The sequence below is a fragment of the Rhinatrema bivittatum genome, chromosome 8 (genome assembly GCF_901001135.1).
Source record: "Rhinatrema bivittatum chromosome 8, aRhiBiv1.1, whole genome shotgun sequence".
NCBI classification, from domain to species: Eukaryota; Metazoa; Chordata; class Amphibia; order Gymnophiona; family Rhinatrematidae; genus Rhinatrema; species Rhinatrema bivittatum.
The window spans coordinates 227,476,209-227,491,116 of record NC_042622.1 but is presented as its reverse complement, the minus strand read 5'-3'; the positions used below and the strand labels follow the sequence as shown (position 1 = coordinate 227,491,116).

At 43.6% G+C, this 14,908-nt stretch overlaps 1 protein-coding gene across 3 annotated transcripts in view; it reads left to right on the top strand.

Moving 5' to 3' along the window:
- Positions 1–14,908, top strand: part of SLC25A42 (solute carrier family 25 member 42) — a 126,311-nt gene that overhangs the window by 75,410 nt on the left and 35,993 nt on the right. For all 3 annotated transcript variants that reach the window (XM_029613850.1, XM_029613852.1, XM_029613851.1), the window contains exons 6-8: positions 7,958–8,124; positions 12,801–12,917; positions 14,163–14,314. In XM_029613850.1, the coding sequence (XP_029469710.1) occupies positions 7,958–8,124; positions 12,801–12,917; positions 14,163–14,314 (436 nt within the window). The remainder of the gene's footprint in view (positions 1–7,957; positions 8,125–12,800; positions 12,918–14,162; positions 14,315–14,908) is intronic.

Here is a 14,908-nt window from a genome sequence, read left to right as displayed (position 1 = left end):
AAATATATAAAACACAAAATTATTGCACACTTTCAAAACCATACTAGATCTTCAGACTGTGCATATACTTTTGCAAAAAGAAATGCTTTAATTTGTTTTTGAAACTTTAAATAGTCTCTTTCCTGATGTATTATCGCAGGCAGTGAGTTCCATAACCCTGGAACCACCAAAGGGAAAGCTCTATTAACTGCTGATTTTCAATCAGAAGGAAGCAGCAGAAGGAATAGCTAGGAAATCTTTCCAGCAGAACATAGGGTACGTGATGGAACATACCATTGCAACCTTACAATAAACAATGGTTTTCCAAAAACATTGATTTATGTGCCATGGTCAGAACTTTAAAACACATTCTGTCATTTACTGGTAACCAGTGTAATTTTTTTTTGATATGGTGTCAATATAAACCACCATGGTAAACTGAAAATGACATGTTTAGCAGCATTTTGCACCAGTTCCAATACCTTAATAAGCCCTTTTGGCAATCCTAAATACATAGCGTTACAGTTGTCCAACGACCGCCTGTACTACTATTCTAAAATCTTCAGCAGTTAACATTTTCTAAAGGGCAAATTGTCCTTAATTTAAAAAAGGATACTTTAGCAACATTAGTAATATGTGCTTTTAATGAAAGACTAGATTCCAGTACGATCCCTAAATTTCGTACCTCATATTGTACCATCACAGGCTGCCCAAACAACATATCCTTATTGGATAATACCGGGGGAACTGATCTACCTAAGCATCAGGCCAATTCAGTACAGTGCGCTCAGGCTGAGCGCCCCGTTAGCCCCCGTCTAGATGCACGTTTTCCACGTGCTAATTTTACCCCTTATACAGTAAGGGGTAATAGCGCGAGGAAAACGCATGTCCAACCCCCAAAAACTAATAGCGCCCGCAACATGCAAATGCATATTGATGAGCCTATTAGTCCCGCGCGATACAGAAAGTAAAATGTGCAGCCAAGCCGCACATTTTACTTTCAGAAATTAACACCTGCCCGAAGGCAGGAGTTAATTTCGGCCGGCACCAGGAAAGTGTACAGAAAAGCAGAAAAAATTGCTTTTCTGTACAACCTCCAACTTAATATCATAGTGATGTTAAGTCGGAGGCCCCAAAAATAAAAAAAAAATTTAAATTCTAAAAAAAAATCTGCCTGTGGGTTGGAAGACAGACACTCAATTTTTCCGGCTCGAATCTTCAATAAAACATACCGCCCATGAGGGTCAGGGATGAAGGCAAGGACTTCATGGGTAACGTCTCTAGATACGTGCTCCAGCTTGGAGAAGAGACGGCTGAGGGGGGATATCATAGAGGTCTTTAAGATCATGAGAGGTCTTGAACGAGTAGATGTGACTCGGTTATTTACACTTTCAAATAATAGAAGGACTAGGGGGCATTCCATGAAGTTAGCAAGTAGCACATTTAAGACTAATCGGAGAAAATTCTTTTTCACTCAACGCACAATAAATCTCTGGAATTTGTTGCCAGAGGATGTGGTTAGTGCAGTTAGTGTAGCTGGGTTCAAAAAAGGTTTGGATAAGTTCTTGGAAGAGAAGTCCATTAACTGCTATTAATCAAGTTTACTTAGGGAATAGTCACTGCTATTAATTGCATCAGTAGCATGGGATCTTCTAGGTGTTTGGGTAATTGCCAGGTTCTTGTGGCCTGGTTTGGCCTCTGTTGGAAACAGGATGCTGGGCTTGATGGACCCTTGGTCTGACCCAGCATGGCAATTTCTTATGTTCTTATGTTCTTATATCAAAATACCCATCCCTGTAAATTTAGAATCTTTAGTGCTCGCTGACAAATATTTATGGGGGAATTGTCTGTAAGATAAGAGCCGTTAATAGCGTTTACGAAGATGGGTTTCTTGGATTAACCCCACTGATGCTCTATTAGCCAACAACTCATGCTCCAAGAGGGAGCATTTATTCTGATGATTGAGCCCTTTCACATTAATGGAGATAATACGTATTATCCCTGCCATGTAGCAAAATTATAAGGATCCCTAGTCATCTATGGGTATATACGTTCTAGGATCCAGAAATTAACCTCCAAGACATGCCACTTAATGGACATTCTTGCGGAAGAAACTATCCCACCCCCCCTCCATCCATTAAACAGGATGACTTGCTCCTGTATCGGGAGTACCCCCATAACAGTCGGGGATGGCCATTACCAGACCCCCCTCCCAGAATAGTAGTAACATACAGAGCTTATGTAGTCCATAACAAACAGAAACAATCATAACTGGTATAATACAATCAAAACCTGCTTCCTTCATCTAAAAGGACATAATGTTGTGGCAGTCACTCATCTAATCAGAAGCCACTCAGCTGGGTAGTACCGCCATACTAAAAGCCTGACGAACTGGGTCGCCTTGAATCTTCCGAATGTCGCCGAAGCCTCCTGCCACCCTTGCCCACTCTATGCCATCTCACCTAATCCACAATTCTCTGCTGTTTTGGAGGGGACTTGGCGGGTGTGATATTCAAGCTGTAACCGGCCTTCTCTATAGCTTCCACTGCCGCGCTCAGCGTCTTAACTCTGTGCAACGCCCCTTTCACCACAAACTGTAATCCAAATGGGAAAGTCCATTTGTATTTTGTTTTCATTTCTCAAGAAGGTTACCTCCTTCTAAGCGTAGAGGAGGCCAGGTCTTGATAAAGGGCGATGGGATGGCCCTTCCACATCCAGGTATTTATGCTTTTTAGCTGCGTCCATTACTAAAGTCTTTTGGGTGTAGCTATGGAAGCAAAGCACGATGTCTTGTGGTTTAGCGTCCGATCTTGGTCCAAGAGCTCTGTGTGCGCTCTCCAATTTTATGCCACTGGTTTGTTCAGGCTCTGCTCCATCTTATAAGGTTCCTCCCATAAGTATAAAGCTGCAGATTTTCTCAGCTACCTCTGGGACATTAGAATATGCTGGAGATTCAGGCATCCCCCCTAATTCACAGATTAACCTCCGTGTATGATTCTCAAGATCTTCAAGTTTATCTTGCATTGTGGTGAGTTCCGTTTCTAGGTGTCCCTGCTGCATATTTAATGTGTTCAGTGCTGCTGCGTGGCTATCATTCCTGGCATCAACTTCATCAACTCTCTGTCCCAGTGCTGCAAAATCCTCATGCAGGTCTGAAATTGAGGCAAGCAGTTCTTTTTTTTATGATTCTTGAGGTCCGCTCGAAACTCGATAAACCACCCCCGAATCTCATCTCTCACCTGTCTGTGGGAAAGTCAGTCAGCTCCAGTGGCACTTTGGTAAAAGAAAACTGCTTTAAGTCTGCAGTTTTTCTTTTCGCCGCCATAGTTGCTAGTTCAGGAGCCTGTAGCCGCTTCACCTGATGAAATATCGGGTGCTAAAATTAGTTTAAGTAGTTCAAATTTAGATCTGGGAGGGAGAGCTCAGGTTTCATGTGTCCATCTTTGTTGCCGGCGGAACAGCGCCCCCCAACGATAGTTTTTCCATGATTTAAGATCATCCCATGGGATTCCATCCAAGTTATGTCTCCAATGAATAGATAAATTCACAGCAACCCCCATGACTGGGAGTCTTAAAAACACCTCACATTAAGCTCTCAACTCCGAACTCAAACTTCTGCTAGACCTATTAGAAACGCCTACAAAGGATCCCTATACGCACCTCTGATCAAAACCAATTTTAGAAAACATGCCATATCCACAGCCGGGCCCAGCCTTTGGAATTCGTTACCACCCGAGCTTCGCCAATAACCCTCTCTCCAAACTTTTAAAAAACACCTTAAAACATGGCTCTTCAGACAAGCCTTTCCTGAATCTCAACATTACTCAGACACGGGTCAAAAGACATAACATGTCACAAGGTAACCTCGGGGCATAAGACACATCAGGACTTTAAGGAGACACTTGAGCACCCATCTCTTCCGTACCAAACTCTTTAAGGAGACACTCGATCCTTAAGGATCTTTAAGGAGACTTAATCACCCATTACTTCCGTATTATATCCTGCCAATCTTGATTCAATGCCTCTCATCCTTCCTTTCTACATACTCTTCCTTCCCTCCACCACACAGCCATATTCTCATTGCTACCTTATGCCTTATGATCGCACTACGCCTTATCCACTATGCAGCTGCATAATGACACTTCATTAAACATATTTTGACATTACACACACAGCCGTCCCAGTTGTTGCTACTCTATATATTATGTTATTCACTGATGAAGCATTTCACTATTTGTTATTGTTGAATTGTTGACCTGTTCTATGTTTATTGCTCAATGTTCTACGTTCGATGTAACGCCATAGCCGCCACTGTTCTGTTCAATTGTAAACCGATATGATTTGATATCTTTGTTCAAGAATGTCGGTATAGAAAAATTCTAAATAAATAAATAAATAAATACTGTTGAAATGCAGAGTGAACACCCAAACTGTGCCAGTATTTTTTAATAATCTGCTGAACCAGATATGTTTGTGTTGTGTACAGTAATTCACAAACAATGTTAGATTCTTCATTTTTCTACTGACTGTCTTCCCATCGGGCTCTCTCTTGTAGACTTTATGGACCATCCTTGGCGGATAACCCTGCCGAAGGAACCTCTGTTGCAAATCTTCTGCTTGGTTTTAAACAATCTTTCTTAAAACAGAGTTGTTTTAATCTTTAGAAATTGGCCGACTGGTAGATTAGACCGTGAATATTTCGGATGACAACTGGAGAAGTGTAATAATTCAAAAAGAAAAAGAGAAATTTACAGCACAGAAGTCTGGTAAATGATTAAAATATTGTATATTTGCCAAATTCTAAAGGCTGCTTTGCATGAAGTAGGATACCAGCATGATAGATTATAATTATTGTGGACTTTCTATCCATATGGGTTATTTAATGGCTATCATTTAGAGGTCCTTTTGTGCTTTTTTGTAAATATAGTGCTATGTTTTTAGATCAGCAAACATAAAGGTGCAGAATAATGGCCACTCTGCAAGAACGTGTTGGATTGGGGAGTGTGCAAAAGCCTTCTATCTTCTGGGAATCTCCCAACATGTTGATGGATCACCTTGGCAGAGTAATCTGACCATATGACTGGTCTTTGCAACAATCGACAACTGACATACAGGCCAGTACAGTATGGTGCACTCAGCCGAGCACCCCATTTAGCACCAGTTTGGCTGTGCATTTTCGATGCACTATTATTACCCCTTATACTGTAAGGGGTAATAGTACTTCAAACGTGCAGCCGATCCCTGAAAACTAATGGTGCTCATCATATACAAATGCATGTTGATGAACCTATTAGTCACCCGGGATACTGAAAGTAAAATGTGCGGCCAAACCACACATTTTACTCTCAGAAATTAATGCCTGCCCAAGGGCAGGCGTTTAAGTTCTAAGCAACCCGGAAAAGCGTACAGAAAAACAGAAAAAACTGCTTTTCTGTACACCCACTGACTTAATATCCTAGCGATATTAAGTCGAAGGAACCTAAAATTAAAACAAAACAAAAAGATTTTTGTAAATCTGCCCGCTGGTCAGCGGGTTAAAAAAAACGGCAGCTCAATTTTACCGGCATCAGTTTTCCTAACCCATGGCTGTCTGCGGGTTCAAATATGATATGGTTTCTATGAAACCTTATACATATGAGTGTATTATTTATGTTTCCGTTTTTATTATTATTATGTATGTTTACAATGTATATCGCCTAGGCCTTGTAGTGTTAGGCGATTAATAAATTTAATGAAATGAAAAACCGATGGCGGTAAAATTGAGCTGCCTCTACCGCTAATAAGGAGGTGCTAGGGACACGCTATTGTCCCTTGCGCCTCCTTATTAGTGCACAACCTCATTTAAATAGAGAATCGTGTGCCCAGGAGAGGTGCCTGGGTGTGCATCGGGAGAGCGGGCGCTCAACACAGAGCGCCCGCTCTCCTGCACTTTTTACAGTATCGGCCTGATACTGTTCATTTTGGAGATTGGCTGCTGATCTGATCTGTTTGTGTCAGAACAGAGAACAAAACTAAATCAAATTTTCCTCCGTTCTCCCCAGTGATCTCAGACTGGCTCTGGGGGCTTTCTTCCTCGATTGGGGGACAAGCTTCATGGATGCTTTTCCACCACCACTACTACTGATTGCCAAGGCAGTATAAAAGCTGCTGCAAGTTTGCTTCTTATAGCTTCAGCGTGGCCTGGACGGCCATAGTTTGCATCTTTCATACAACTTTCTGGGGCAGATTCTATGTTAACTCAGGATGAAGGAACACTATCATCTAGATGTTCTGTACCTCAGTCCAGTGGTTTGGATGTTGAATGCTCAGTATTTGCTCATCTTTGTCTAGAGCGATCGAGAACATTTTGGTTGCAGCTAGCATGCTGTCCACCAGAGAGCGCTATACCTTCAAATGGATTGGATATTCCAAATGATACAGACAAAAACCCTTGGATCCATTTTCATGTGAGCCTAAGCACTTGCTAATGTACTTGCTCCTCCTTTCTGACTCTGGCCTTGCCGCATGCTGGTGAAAGTACACCTCAACACCTTAGTGGCTTACCTCATTCTAGTACACACTAAAACCCATCTCTACTCATCCATTGATATCTAACTTTATGAAAGGCTTGTGCCACATTTAGTCCCTGGCAAAAAAAACTTCCGCAGGACTTGAATGTTATCCTTCCTCAACTCATGGGGTCACCTTTCGAGCCTCTGCAGAAGGATTCTTTTCAATTCTTGACATGGAAAGTAGCATTCCTCACTACAGTTACCTCCGGCTGCAAGAGTCAGCAAGCTCCAAGCTCTTGTCTGCTATCTGCCGTACATACAATTTTTCCACAATTGGGTAATCTTCTCACTCACCCAAATTTTCTACCAAAGGTGATCTCAGCTTTTCATATCAATCAATCCATTATATTGTTTACCTTATTTCTGAGACTGTGTGTGCAGGAAAGGGAAAGAGCCCTTCATGCCTTAGATTGTAAAGCAGTCTTCATCTATTATAAGGAAAGAATTCAACCGCATCACCAGGCTTTGCATCTATTTGTTGTATATGTCACTAACAGACTTGGCGCCAGTTTCCTAACGTACGTTGTCCACCTGGATAGTGGAATGCGTTTAACACTGCTACACCTTCCCAGGATTGCAGATCACAGACTCGGTTGAAGCTCATCAGCTCAGATCTCTGCCTTCTACTGTTGCTCATTTTTGGGTAGTACCCTTCAAGTATGTTTGCAAAGCTGCAGCTTGGTCATCCGTTCACATCTTTACATCCTGTTGGTGTCTGAAAAACCTTTTAAGGACTTGACAGTACCTTTTGGACAAGTGATTTTTGTGTAACCTTCTTGCAGTAGTCTATTCTCCATGGTGGACTCTGGGTTGCTTATTCAGTAAACACTTGGCTGTAACCCTCAGCTTGGGACTCCCAAGATCATGGCTAATTCAGCCTGCTTATCAATGGAAAAAGCATGTTTGCTTACTGTAAATGGTGTTTTCCATAGATAGCAGGATGAATTAGCCATGAGATGCCCACTCACCTCCCTGGAAAGTAGACTGACTAGCTATATTTGTCTATAATACAGACTAAAGAGGCTTTTGAGACATCGCCCACGTGGGAACTCCTGCATTTGCTCTGCTGGCTAAGAGATGAATCCGTTCAGTGCCACTGGATGACATCACCTACAGTTCATGGCCAAGTCATCCTGCTATTTATGGAAAGTACCATTTACAGTAAGCAAACTTGCTTTAATACATATATTGATGTTAAACTACCTTTGTATTCTGTTTTGCTTTTCAAGTGCTAAGCCTTTGGCCTTGGGACATGGAGGAAGGGTAAAAATGGATACTACCTTCCTTTTATATTCAGCAAGTATGTTCCTCTCTTGAAATTGATATCTTCCTCCATGGGGTCTGGCAGATCCAATCTGGTTGAATCATGGTCTTGTCCCTTCTGCGCCAAGAAAGTAATTGCATCCTGTGCTTTCTGTTCTGTGTAGCAAGCCTATCGCCTGATTTACCACACTTATGTGAATGACGGGTTATTCAGCTTGTGGCGGGGGAATTCTGCCACTATGGTGCGTGTGATCCCGTACGCCGCGCTCCAGTTTGGCTCCCACGAACAGTACAAGCGTATCCTAGCGGATTACTTCGGCTTCCGTGGAAAGTAAGAATCTCTCTACTTCTGTGTGTATGGTGGCAACTAGTGCAATGCTGGAATTTTATAACTCTTTTGATGAATCCTCCTGAGAAGTTTGGGGGAATGCAATTACTACTTTCAAGGTTTCTAATGACTATTGGCCCCAAAAAGCTTATTTGCCAGGAGTAGATTTTAGACTGGAAAACATTTTGATTTTTTTTTCAATTGTTTGGTCTTCAGGGTCCTGGACACCTGCTCTTGACTCTGGTCTTCATATGTCCCTCTGAATCTTATTAATGAATTTAAATGTTTGTTTTAAAACATCTATGTGGATAATACTGTCTGTAGATCTGTTTTAGATAAAGTCCCTCATGAGGAACTCCTGAGGACATTAAAAAGTCATGAGATGATTAGTAGTGTCCTATTATGGACTGGTAACTGGTTAAAGGCTAAGAAACAGAGAAAGACTAAAGGGTCAGTTTTCCCAAAGGAGAGAGGTGAACAGTGGAGTATCTGAGACTAGGACTGCTATTATCACCCCTTATAGGCTTCTGTGCTGACCTCGGCCTGCCAGTATTCTCTGTCTCCAGCAGATGGCAGGAAAGCATCCCCTGCTGTGAGTTGGAGCTTAGTTAGGCCTGGTGAAGAAGTTAGAAATTTGGATGGCAGCAACTTAGGTGAAAGTCTTGTACTCTCTCCCTCAGCTGAGCACAGCCAGTGGACCCAGGGGGCTTTCAGTTGTTGGAACAGGGTTTTCCCAACTATGGTTACTGAAATTACTCCTCTTCCCCCATGCTTTTTCTCTCTTCTGCAGTCTCTCCTCACCTAAAAAAATAAATAAATAAAAAGAGAGAATAAAAAGAAATCAGAAAGCAGCAGAAAGATTTGCTGTCTGAGGGACTACAGGCTGAGGCAAGAGAGGAAGCAGTGGGGTTTCTTCAATAACATGGGAAGTGCTCAGTACTTTGCAGTGTATATGGATTGCACTGTTGGACACTAGGAGGAGGAAGCCTTTGTAAATCTTGTGGTGAGAAGAGGGAGTGTGGGTATCATGCGGGGTCATCTTTCCTGGAAGGGCTGCATTGGTTGGGGGTCATCTGCAGGCCTTCCTGCTGCCGAAGTAAGAACACTGGCCATATTGGATCCACAAGAAGGGAGTAACTCAGAGCAAGGGGCCTCCTAAGCTGGTTCTGGCAGTCTCAAATGCTGCAGCGTTCTGGTCCGTAGCTCCTCTAGATGGACTTCCAAGAGGAGCAGCTCCCATTTCTTCACTTGAAGATGTGATTCCTTCCTCTTCCTGGACGTTTATTCCCATTGAGTTTTTGGGCCTTTATCTATAGGGCGGAGTGAAGCTCCTGCTTTCTCTCCTATGGGACCCCCTCCCCGGGAGCTCCTGCTAGGAAATCCAGAGTGAAAGAATTAAGAAATGTTAGAATTTGGAGGGGAGAAAATCCTGTGCTTTTGGATCTGACATTTGTGGATCTTAAGGTTTTCAGGGAAAGTAGCAGTGAAGAGGATAATTCAGCCATGGTTTGATTGTGCCACAGAGAGGATCTTTCTCCTAGAATTTCACAGTCCCTAAGAACACTAGCCATAACAAAAAAAAAAAAAGAGGATTGGAGTCTAACTCAGAAGACCACCCTATAATGTCAAGTTTAAGGAAAACATTCAAGGCATAAGGATTTGATCTGTTTAATGGGATTCCCCAGAGTTAAATTTTAAAGGGGGTAAGACTATGGTGAAACTGTATCCCCCTCCTGGCTCAGGAAAGGGAAGAGCTAGCATTTCCTCAAGTGAGTGCATTAATGTAGGCTGACTCTGGGAAGACTACTACTCCTGTAGAAAAGGGCCCTGCCTTCAAGGATACTTAGGGTAGGAAGATAGAAACTGGGCTTAAGTGGGCTTTTGAGGCTGCTGTGTGCAGCGCTATTGTTGCTGGAGCGGGATTGTTTGTGTAAGTACATACAGAAAAGCTCATTGGAGGATGCAGCTCTGATGGCACTAGGAGCAATCTTTATGGCAGACACCTCATGAATTGGTCCAGGCTTTGCCTAGGAGTAGCATTTCCATTGTAGCTGCCCGTCATGTGCTGTGGCTATATAACTGGTCAACAATTTCAATTTCCAAGGCAAGGTGGACCCAACATTCTTTCTATGGAATTCTTTTTGGAGAAGATTTAGAAAAGCTGGTAAAAGCATGGGGAGAACTGAAAGTTCCCCGGTTGCCTAAAGACAAGCCTAAGAGGACGTTGTGGCCAGCTCAGGCTTGGAACCACTTTGGGGACTGCAAGTGTGCGAAGCTGGGGAGGGTTGGTCCATGGCCAGTGGTCTAAGCCCTTTGGTAGATTCCAGTCCTTTGGGAACTCCAAGAAGGGAAGTAAGGATGGAGACTCGGGTACTCCTAGAAGTCTCAGATCTTCCAATGAAGTGTGGGAGGCCACTATCTGGTACAAAATCTAGGCAGGTGGTTGTCAGCCTTTTACTGGAAGTGGGTCCATGTTACTTTGGATCAGTGGGTCCTGGGAGTTGTCATGGATGGCTATGCTCATGAGATTTCCCTTCCTTTCTACAGACACTTTATAGTTTCCCTTTGTCAATCTGTTCATAAGGGGAAGCTGTAAGAATGTTTTTTTGGCTTTTGAATATATAGGGGTGGTGGTTCTGGTCCTATATGTCCAATGAGGTTGGGATCGGTACTCCATTTACTTTGTGTGGTACCTGTCGCCCTATTCTGGACCTGAAGAAGCTCAACAAGGTTATGAAGGTGTTCTATTTCAGGATAGAGATTCTGAGGTTGATTATAATAGAAGTGCAACAAGGAGAATTCTTTGTGTCATTAGATCTGATGGAGGTGTATCTGCATATCCTGATAAAAGAAGGCCATCATAAATATCTTGCAGTAATGGGAGTGGGGCACCTTCAGAGTTAGGATCTCCCTTTTTATTTGGCCATGGCTCCAAATCTTTTTCCAAGGTGATAGTTGTGGTGGTGGCACTGTACACAGAAGGTATTTTGGTGCACCCGTGCCTGGACAGTTGGTGAATCTGGCCAAAGTTGCCCCAGGAAAGCAAATTGGCAATGACCAGAGTGAAGCAGCTTTTACAGGATCTGCACTGGGTTTACAATTTTGACAAGAGCATCTTGCTTCAATCTTGATCCATGGAGTACCGGGGAGTTTGGTTCGACATTAGGAAAGGGTCTGGTTGACAGATATTGTTTGGAAGCTGCAGAACCAAGCGCATGGTTTATTGAGGATTCAGAGATCCATGGTGTAGTTTTATCTTCAGGCATTGGGTTCCATGGTGGCTGTCTTGGATTTAGTTCCTTGGGCAAGGGTGCACACAAACAACATAACCTGGAGAGAGGGTAACTTTGGCCAAGCAGTTTTGTGCAGCCTGTTCATCCAGTAGTTTACTCCCCACTGGTGGCATCTTCAATGTAACCTAATCTTGGAACTCCCCACGCATAATGGCTGAGCCATGCCTCTTTGACAGAGAAAAGTTTGCTTACCTGTAGACAGTAGGATGAAGTGGCAATATTTAATATCTGCCTGCCTCCATGGAGAGTCAATTAACTCTCAAAGACTGAAGCGCTAAAAAAGGATTGAGGAACTCCCATGATTATTCAGTAAAGCTATCTGAGCTCTGAGACCGGAGTCCGTTTTGGTGCCATCAAACGACATCACCTACACACAATAGCTGATTCTTCCTACTGTTCACAGAGAACCCTGTTTACAGGTAAGCAAACTTGCTTGATAAAGGTTGATAAAATCACAAGGGAGTGGAACAAGCTAATGAATATACCCTTTCAAATACTAGAACTAGGGAACATGCCATGAAACTAGGAAATGAGATTTAAAATAAATTTGAGAGTATTTTTTTCAGTCTGCGCACAATTAAGCTGTATTTGATGCCAGAGGGTGTGGTCAAGGCCAGGTCCATTAACACTTGTTACCAGGTAGACTTGGGGATCACCATCTCTTAATTCTGGGAGTGAGCAACAGGGAATAGATCTCCCCATTAAAATCTGCTGGGTACTTCCATGTGATCCAGACTGGCAACTGATGGAGACAGGATGCTGGACTCGATGGAACATTGGACTGACCCAGCATGGCATTTTTGTTCTTACCTGTTTTATGTATACTGAAGACTCCTTCACATAGGTCTCCATATGGCCTTTGTAAATATTTACTCCCTTACCAGATCTTCCTTTGAACTCCAGATCTTATTTCAGATGTACTTAGTCAGTCTCTATGCTAGGGATTCCTAGTCTCTGAAATATTTTAGGGGGAGCCTCAAACAAAACAAAACAGAAGCATTCAGATATATTTGTGTGGAATGGGCATAAGCATTTGTGCTGCATGAAGTGTTTAATTGATGTGATGCTACTCTCTCTGTGCTTGTAATGGTAACAGTTGTGCTTGAAATAGAAATAAACCCTTGTGTTATCAGACCCCTTCCTCTGTTAATTTGGTCAGCCACATCGTACTATAGGAATTTGGTGCCTTCAGAAGCCCGACTGACTTACGTAGGGGGCCTAAGTCATCCAGGTCTTGTTCCGTGCAAACGGAATGGGAGAAAAGCCCGTGTGAATCAGGCCCTTAGTGAGACAAATGGGAGGGGAATGCATGTATTTACTTTCTCAGATGGCTATGAAAGGATGAACTGACTTTTTTTTTTTCTTCCTCTGTTTCCCTTGCCTCAGGGTACTGCCACCTGTGCCAAGGCTTTTCGCCGGTTCCCTGGCTGGTATTACTGCTGTCGCGCTGACATATCCCTTGGATATGGTGCGTGCTCGTATGGCGGTCACACGCAAGGATATGTGAGTTAATGCAGCTCTTCCTCTGCCAAGAAAGGGGGGATATTCCAGGATTTTATAAATCCCCCATGTCTCAGTCACTTTATTTTGGATACTACTATTTCTGTTAACGTTCTGGACTTGCTAATCTGAAAATGCTCTTGCAGGTGACCCTTTGAGTATATGCCAGGCCCTTTGTGTTTTTCATTTGGTTTTAGTACAATTGATGTCTTCCGCTCTTGGGGGCGGATTTTAAGAGCCCTGCTCGCGTAAATCCGCCCGGATTTACGCGAGCAGGGCCTTGCGCGCCGGTGCGCCTATGTTCCATAGGCCTACCGGCGCGCGCAGAGCCCCGGGACTCGCGTAAGTCCCGGGGTTTTTCGAGGGGGGCATGTCGGGGGCGTGTCGGATTGGCGCGGCTTTTGGGGGCGGAACGCGGCGTTTCGGGGGCGGGCCCGGGGGCGTGGTTTCGGCCCGGGGTGGTCCGGGAGCGTGGCCGCGCCCTCCGGAACCGCCCCCAGGTCGCGTCTCGGCGTGCTAGCGGCCCGCTGGCGCGCGGGGATTTACTTCTCCCTCCTGGAGGCGTAAATCCCCCGACAAAGGTAGGGGGGGGGGTCTAGATAGGGCCAGGGGGGTGGGTTAGATAGAGGAAGGGAGGGGAAGGTGAGGGGAGGGCGAAAGTGAGTTCCCTCCGAGGCCGCTCTGATTTCGGAGTGGCCTCGGAGGGAATGGCGGCAGGCTGCGCGGCTCGGCGCGCGCCGGCTACACGAAATCGGCAGCCTTGCGCGCGCCGATCCAGGATTTTAGCGGCTACGCGCGTATCTACTAAAATCCAGCGTACTTTTGTTTGCGCCTGATGCGCCAACAAAAGTACGCGAAGGTGCGCTTTTTGAAAATCTACCCCTTGGAGCGTACCTGCCATTTCATTAACTAGAACATTATGGCAGTACAAAAAATGGATAAAGGTTTGTTTCCAAAGACCTTTTTTTTTTTTTAACCAAACTACAGCTTCTCAAGACACTCCTCCCTCCACCTTCCATTACCAAATAGTATCAGAATAAACAGAAGTGCATTTAAAGACTTGAGAAAAGATCTCATACCCTGAGAAACAGAGGCTACAAAACTAGCTCTCTGATCTGTTGTCCTGCTGCCTTTACTAGTCCGGTGGTTTGTGAGCCTGCTAAAGGTTCAGACAGGTGTTGGGAGCTGAATTTTCCTCAGTGTCTCTTTCTGGTCTTTGAGTAATTCTGCTCTTTCTCTGTGTGACAGGTACAGTAACATCATTCATGTGTTCATTCGGATCTCGCAAGAGGAAGGTTTGCGGACTCTGTACAGGGGCTTCACGCCCACGATTCTGGGTGTAATTCCCTATGCTGGACTCAGCTTTTTCACCTACGAAACACTAAAGAAGCTTCATGCAGGTAATGCTCAGCTTTTGTAGTGCAGCAGTTATATGAACTTAAATGTACAGGGACTCTTCCCCATTAAATCAGGTCTGTCTGTGTGGTCAGTAATTTTGTTTTGAAGGATAGCTTCTACCATTTTGCCCAGCACTGATTTCAGGCTCACTGGTCTATAGTTTTCCAGATCACCCCAGAGCCCTTTTTTAAAAATTTGTATCTCATTGACCATGTTCCAGACTTCAAGTACTATGGCTATGTTTGTTTATTTATTTTGCAAAATATTTTTTATTAAAGCAGCAAGACAATCATAGAGTATATACCCTTCAACAAATCTGTTGAACCATCATGGAAAATAGTGTGTACAGATCAACAAAACAGAACATTAGACAATATCATGAGACAATGTTCCCAGTCTTACAGTATACAGTATATATAAAGGTTTTGCTTTCCTTTTATGATTTAAATGATAGGTTACAGATCAGTAAAAACAAATCTGCAGTTTTATGTTTGAATCCCTTCAAAACTCTGTTCTTATGAGAATACCATCCAGTCCTGTTGACGTATTTTTTAATCTGTCGATCTCATTTATTACCGCCTCCAACTTCATGGTGA